Source organism: Quercus lobata, chromosome 7 (assembly GCF_001633185.2).
Source record: "Quercus lobata isolate SW786 chromosome 7, ValleyOak3.0 Primary Assembly, whole genome shotgun sequence".
Lineage (NCBI taxonomy): Eukaryota > Viridiplantae > Streptophyta > Magnoliopsida > Fagales > Fagaceae > Quercus > Quercus lobata.
The window spans coordinates 21,396,889-21,403,459 of NC_044910.1; the positions used below are offsets into that span (position 1 = coordinate 21,396,889).

At 29.0% G+C, this 6,571-nt stretch overlaps 1 protein-coding gene across 1 annotated transcript; it reads left to right on the forward strand.

Moving 5' to 3' along the window:
* Window positions 1–1,518: 1,518 nt before the first annotated feature.
* LOC115953711 lies at window positions 1,519–1,974 on the forward strand. The gene has a single exon (XM_031071472.1). The coding sequence runs from the start codon at window positions 1,677–1,679 to the stop codon at window positions 1,875–1,877; it is 201 nt and encodes a 66-aa protein (XP_030927332.1). The 5' UTR covers window positions 1,519–1,676; the 3' UTR covers window positions 1,878–1,974.
* The last annotated feature ends 4,597 nt before the right edge of the window (window positions 1,975–6,571 follow it).

Here is a 6,571-nt window from a genome sequence, read left to right on the forward strand (position 1 = left end):
CATCAACATTGCTCCTTTCATTTCCTTTTACCACTCAGTCTCATACTGCTCCCTTTCTGCCTCATCCCACCAACATAAAACTTAGCCCAGCACACTCTCTCTCTTTCTCTCTCCTGATTGTAAAATTAATTTTTTAGAATTCAAAGTGAATAATATGGGGTTATTTTGTTATGGGTTTAGTTGCATCCATTTTTCTAGTGCATCGGATGCGATATGATTCCAACACGTGATTAAAATTGGTGGATAGAATGGCTAAAAAAATGGTGGACAAAAGCTTTGTCCTTCTCTGATTCCTTTGGAGAACTCTGAAAGTGCAGTGCTGTGCATTTTTATCAATTATCAAGTTCTCAGATGTTTTGTTGACCGACCATTACGGAAGAATGTTACTAATTATTGTAGGCGGCATTAAATAGTATAATATTTTTTATTCTAACTATTAACATTATTTCTTTAAAAAAAAAAAAAAAAATTGTTTTCTGTAGTGTTCTCTATGTCAAGGGTTTGAAATTTTTAAGACTCACGCCTTCTACAGTTTTTTTAATTAAAAAAAAAGGTGGTGACTGGTTACCACTTGGCATGTGAGGGATTGGAATTTTGTTTTGTTTAGACCTTTTTTTTTTTTTGGTTTAGACTTTAGACTTAAGCCTTACACCACATGTTTTGTTTGGTTGACCCATAACTGAATTTGGTAAAAGTCTCTTCAGCTTCATTTTTTAGACCATTTAGCTGCCCCAGGAACACCTTCCTAGTTCTTCCTGTGGGCGGCGGCAGCATTTATTACTTTTCCAGTTTTCCAAAACAGGGCACCCTTATCACTTTCCTCTTTTTTTTAAATTATCACTTTCCTCATCTATTCCTATTATTTTATTAGTAATGTTATTTTTTCACAATATTCTTGCCTAATCAATAATTGTAACAGGGTAAATCAATAATTGTAACAGGGTAAGGAGTTGGCAGTGTTCGTTTACAAACAATTTATTTAATTTTTTATTATAAAATATTATAAATAAAAGAATTGAAGTTAAATAAAATAAATAATTAACTTACGTAAGATTAATAAATAATAGAAAAAATAAATGATAATCCAATTTATAAGTGTATCGCAGTACTTAATATTCATTTTTATTTTTCTGTACGAGTGATTTGAACTTACCTTCTTTCTCTATTATCTATACTAAAATAAAAAAGAAAGAAAATTATTGTATTAAGGTTTTTTATTTTTATAAACATTACTTTATTAAGTTTAATAATTTTTAAACCAGTCTATTTTTTTTTATTGTATATATATATTTTCCTGAATATTATATATCAGACTAGCAGTATGATTTAGCAATTATATACTATTATACAAAATTATGACAATAGTAGTTATTTTATTACCATTACTTTTAATGATAAAAAAGAAAAACAAATTGACTTTCAAAAAAAGAAAAAGAAAAAAAAATTGACTTTCACTATTGGGTATTATTACATATAAAGAAAGATTAGAAACCACTATAAATACAAGGAAAACATCGGTATACATCACACGATCCTAAACAAAAACAAAACAGAGGCACAAGTAGAATCAATCAACAGACAAAACCGATCATCCACAAAAACAAGAGAACTTGTAGAAAGGAAAGAAGAGTGAAGAAGTTTTGAGAGCTTGTGGTGGTGCTATTTGTTGAAATTCAATGCTGCAACTATTCTTCGCTGTGGCCTTCTCGGCTGTACCTTTGACTCTGTATGTACCGCCGATCCGAAGCCTAAATCTGTTCGTGGAGACCATAGAAGAGCTTCTTCGCCAGACCACAACCTATACAGTCAGAGCCTATCCTCGTGTACGCCTTGCTTTTTCTCGTATCCTCAACTCTATTATCCGCTTAACCAGGTAGACTCTTTTTCATTCAACCCCACAATCAATAATTGTATAAATTTAAGACCCAACTCAATTATTGTCTACTTATTTTTGATGGGTTTGTTGTAATTTGTGGGATTATTTATTTAATTTTTTTTGAGGGGAGATTTAATCTTCGAGATGATTCATGATTTACTTTGTTGTACATGGATGTGGTGGTGTTGTTGCAATTTGCAAATGACCCATAATAATATCAATTGGGTTTTTTATTAGAGCTCAAAGTTTTTATAGTTCTTTGATTTGTGGGATTAATTACTTGATGTTCATGGACTATATGGTTGTACCTGTAATAATATTACTCATGGTTCTTGTAATTTGTTGAACTAATTGATGGGGTAAATTTTGATGGTTGGATCTTGAATAAGGATTTGTTCTTGAGGAGAAATTGAATGATGAGCTTCTTCTTTTTTTTTTTTTTGGGGGGGGGGGGGTCTTTTAAAATTATCGTAGTTTTAGCCTAAGTGCTACTTTGCCCACCAATCAGATGGATGATGTTAGAAATTGTGGCGTTAGATTCTTCTGTCTTTTGGAGAACAAAGAAACAGTGAATTTCATTTTACTCTTTTCATTGTTTTTTTTTTTTTTTTTTTTTATAAACTAAACCTAATAATCTAGTACAATTCGTTTTTAGTTTTACTTTTTCATTACTTCTTTATTTTTATTTTTTTTGCTGAATATTACTTCTTTATTTAAATCTAATACAACTATTCGAAAATAATATCAATCTAGCACAATTATTGTCTTCAATTATTCAATGAAATTTTATATTAGTATTATTTTCTGATATCATTAATTTCTATTAAGATATTTTCGTTAAGGGTAAGGGGTTTGTTGGATTCAGCAATCAAAATGTGTGTGTCAGAGAGAGAGAGAGAGAGAGTTTTTGTTGTCTGCTATTCAACTGGTGAGAGGGTTGAGAGAGAGAGAAAAGAGTAATTTGCCTATGTTGTAGCTTATAACCCTCACAAAAAAAATTAAAATAGATACAAAATTTTAAAATCTAATTATTAGATTGCATGTACTTAGTGTGTGTTTGGGTTCCCTGTGTTTGCGTCTAGCTCCTGCGTTTGCTCTTTTTTTTTTTGAACCCGTGCCTCTTGCACTATTCATAGGACATAAACTGTGCATTTAGGCTAATGAACAGTAAATTTTTTATTATTATTTTTTATTGTTTTCAGTTTTTAGCCAAATAAACTGCATCCAAATGAACCCTTAATGTTCTTAACACACATGTTAATTTTTTGTATCAATAAGATGTTATTTACTCTTCGATTTATATACCTATTTTTTATGCATAATTTAAATTACAAAAACTTGAAATTTAAACCTTTGATTAATTACTAGTCATTGATTTTTGATCTTCTGAAAATTTTGCAAGCATGGAAGATATACGAAAAAAAATATAATTCACTAGTGGATTTATCAATATTCACATCCAATAAAGAGATATTAAATAAAGTTATTACATTTCACTATAACCAAGTTATAGCATAACTTAATCCTAAAATATCCTAATAGTGGATCGATGGTTTTCATGATTTGGACATTTCATGGACTTCTAATCATCTTTTTTATTTTATTTTTTTAGTTTGGTGCAAATTTGTGTATTAAGTGGCCAAATTTGGACTTGTACTAGGTTTGTCTTTTTATTTTTTTTAGTACATACTAGTTATTTATTGATGATATGCCAATATTAAATGCTAGCCTCACCACACGTGTTTTGCGTGTGTGATGAGGCTTTTTTTTTTTTTTAGTGTAAAAAATTTCTAGAAAAATAAAAGAGAAAGAAGCAACTAAAATCATATAGAACAATCAAAATCATATGAGCAATAAAATGATAAAAAAAAAAATGCATTTAGGGAAGGGCTACTCCTTCCTCTGAGAGAAAAAATAATGAGATTAAAAAAAAAAAAAAAGATTAAACATAGGAAGAGAGGCATTTATTTATATTAGATTTTAGTAACTGACTTGACGTTCAAAAAGAATAAAGAAAGATGGAAGTGCCTAATTTTAAGGGATATGAATAAATATCTAAAATTTAGGAGTATTTAAATTAGTATTTTTACGTATCTAACATTTTATTTTAACTTTCTAAACATATGAATTTGAAGGTATAGATAATAATGTTACGGATACACTAGACTCATCACACGCGTTTTGTGAGTGTAATAATGCTCTTTTTTATTTACCAGTATTTGTTTTTTTGGTTTAGTGTTATAATGCTTAAAGGTGATATATAAATAAGTGTTTTTTTTTTTTTTTATAATTTTTTTTTAAGGAGGTAAGGTAATGTAGAATAATATTTAAAAATGAGATAGAAAACCGTAAGAAGTTGAAATATAATGAGACATTTGAATTTATTGATTGGGAATATGGGATAAGAATTGTGATAAATAAATAAAAATTGAGATTTGAACAAAAGGAAGATGATATACGTTAGTGTGGATGGATGAAGATTTGTGATAACTGTATAGAATTTGGATAACAAAAATTTTGGAATGTTTTAAAGAATTAAAAAAAAAAAAAAACAACTATAGAAATTTAGGGATAAAATTGAGTAGTTTTTACTTTTTATGTGCGGTAGGTTTTTTTTTTTGGAAGAAGTAATTTTGTATTTTTTTTTAAAGATAATTGAAGTATTTGAATTCAAATAGATAACAAATATAAATAGAAATCAAACATTTGAATACAAATGGGTGATGAGAATAACGTTTTTTTTTTTTTTGGGTACATAAGATAGTATTATTGTTTTAACATTTATTGCTTTTTTGTAGGAAAAAAAAAAAAAAAAAACTAAAGGGTATGTTATTTCGTTCATATTTTTGTATGCCAAAAATTGAAGATGAAACATGAGAATCCACTTATTAATAGTATAAATTACCCTTATCCAACTCAAAAAAGATCACCTAGTAATTTGCAAGGTAAGTTTTTTATTTTTTTATTTTTTTTAGACCAAATATTTTGCAAGGTCAAAATATGATTTTTAATTCCTGAAACTTGTGTCATATTTTAATTACGTTTTTTTAACCATCAACTATCCATAGTTCTTCTTCTCAAAAAAAAAAAAAAAAAAAAAAAAAAAAAAAAACTATCCATAGTTCCAATGTAGATCATTAAAGTTTCAAAAACACCCTTTGCTCTGCGTTGTTATCACCACGTCAATGACAAATTGACAATTACTAATGTGGCAAACCTATCTTCTACGTGCTTTTATAATACTAAGTTGCATATTAAGTTACATTCTAAACTCATAAAATAATATACTGGTATGTGTTTGACAATCGTCTAAAAGTTAACTCTTTACTTAAATTATACATTGTTTGCACGTTTTATTTTACTTTTTGTCTCAACTCTCAACTTTGGGTGAGTTTGGTTCAGTTTTTTGAAGTTGGGTTTTTTGAAAAAGTTGAGTTTTCAAAAAGTGTATAATGAAAAAATGTTTTTTAAAAAAGTTGAGTATTTGGTAAAACTGTTAAAAAGTGCATTTTGAAAAAGTTGAGTGTTTAGCTAGCACTTATAAAAATGACGGTTTGAGTGGTAAATTACAAAAAAGGACAATATATATGTAAGTATTGTGAAAATACTTTCTAATTTTTTTTTTTTTTTAAAGAACTTTCAAAGTTTCTAAAAAAATTATTTTTTTCTTACCAATATTAACTAATAATAACTTATCACTTAAGATTTATTGTGAAAATATTGTGATTACATCTCTCAATTTTAATTTCTCATTCTTTATTTTATTTTTCCCTTATTTTTTTACTTTTTTTTTTCATCCATATTTCCTTTTTTTTTTCTTTTTTTTTTCCCTCTTCTTTTCTCCTCCACACACGTACCCTTTTAATTAATTATTTATTTTCCCTTTCTTTCCCCTTTTTCCCTACCTGGACACTCCAGAACATTCCACTTTTCTTTTTTTTTTTTTCTTTTTTCCTTCTTTCCCTTTTTCCCTTACCACTTCTTCCTCCAGAACATTCCCCCCCTTTTTTTTCCTACCACTTCCTCCAGAAAATTCCAGTTGCTGCAGAGCTCGGGTGTTCGGTCTGGTTGAGTAAGCAACTGAAGAAATTTTGTATACAGGATTTTAGTATTAGAGAGGTCTGGGTTTTCATCCATATTTCCTTCTTTTTTTTCTTTTTTTTTTCCCTCTTTTTTTCTCCTCCACACACGTACCCTTCTAATTATTTATTTATTTTCCCTTTCTTTCCCCTTTTTCCTACCTAGACACTCCAGAACATTCCACTTTTCTTTTTTTTCTTTTTTCCTTCTTTCCCTTTTTCCCTTACCACTTCTTCCTCCAAAACATTCCCCTTTCTTTTTCTTTTTTTTTCCTATTTTTTTTTCCTACCACTTCCTCCAGAAAATTCCAGTTGCCGCAGAGCTCGGGTATTCGGTCTAGTCGAGTAAGCAACTGAAGAAATTTCGTATACAGGATTTTGGTATTAGAAAGGTCTAGGTGATTGCAGTATATTCGGACCTGTAGTTAGCTCTGCTTGGGCAGCACCCCCATTGTGAGAAGCTACAAGGAAGAGAGAAGATCCCTTAAGTCTCTACCACCACTGGGTTTGTATTTGATTTTGATTTTGGGTTTGGGTTATGGGTTTTCAGTTGATGGTTTAATTTTGAGTTGATTTTCTGTGGATTTTGGGTTTGATTTTGAGTTGATTTTGTTTT

Excerpts from the sequence above, each read along its gene's own strand:
- LOC115953711 (XM_031071472.1), top strand. The coding sequence starts at position 1,677 with ATGCTGCAACTATTCTTCGCTGTGGCCTTCTCGGCTGTACCTTTGACT.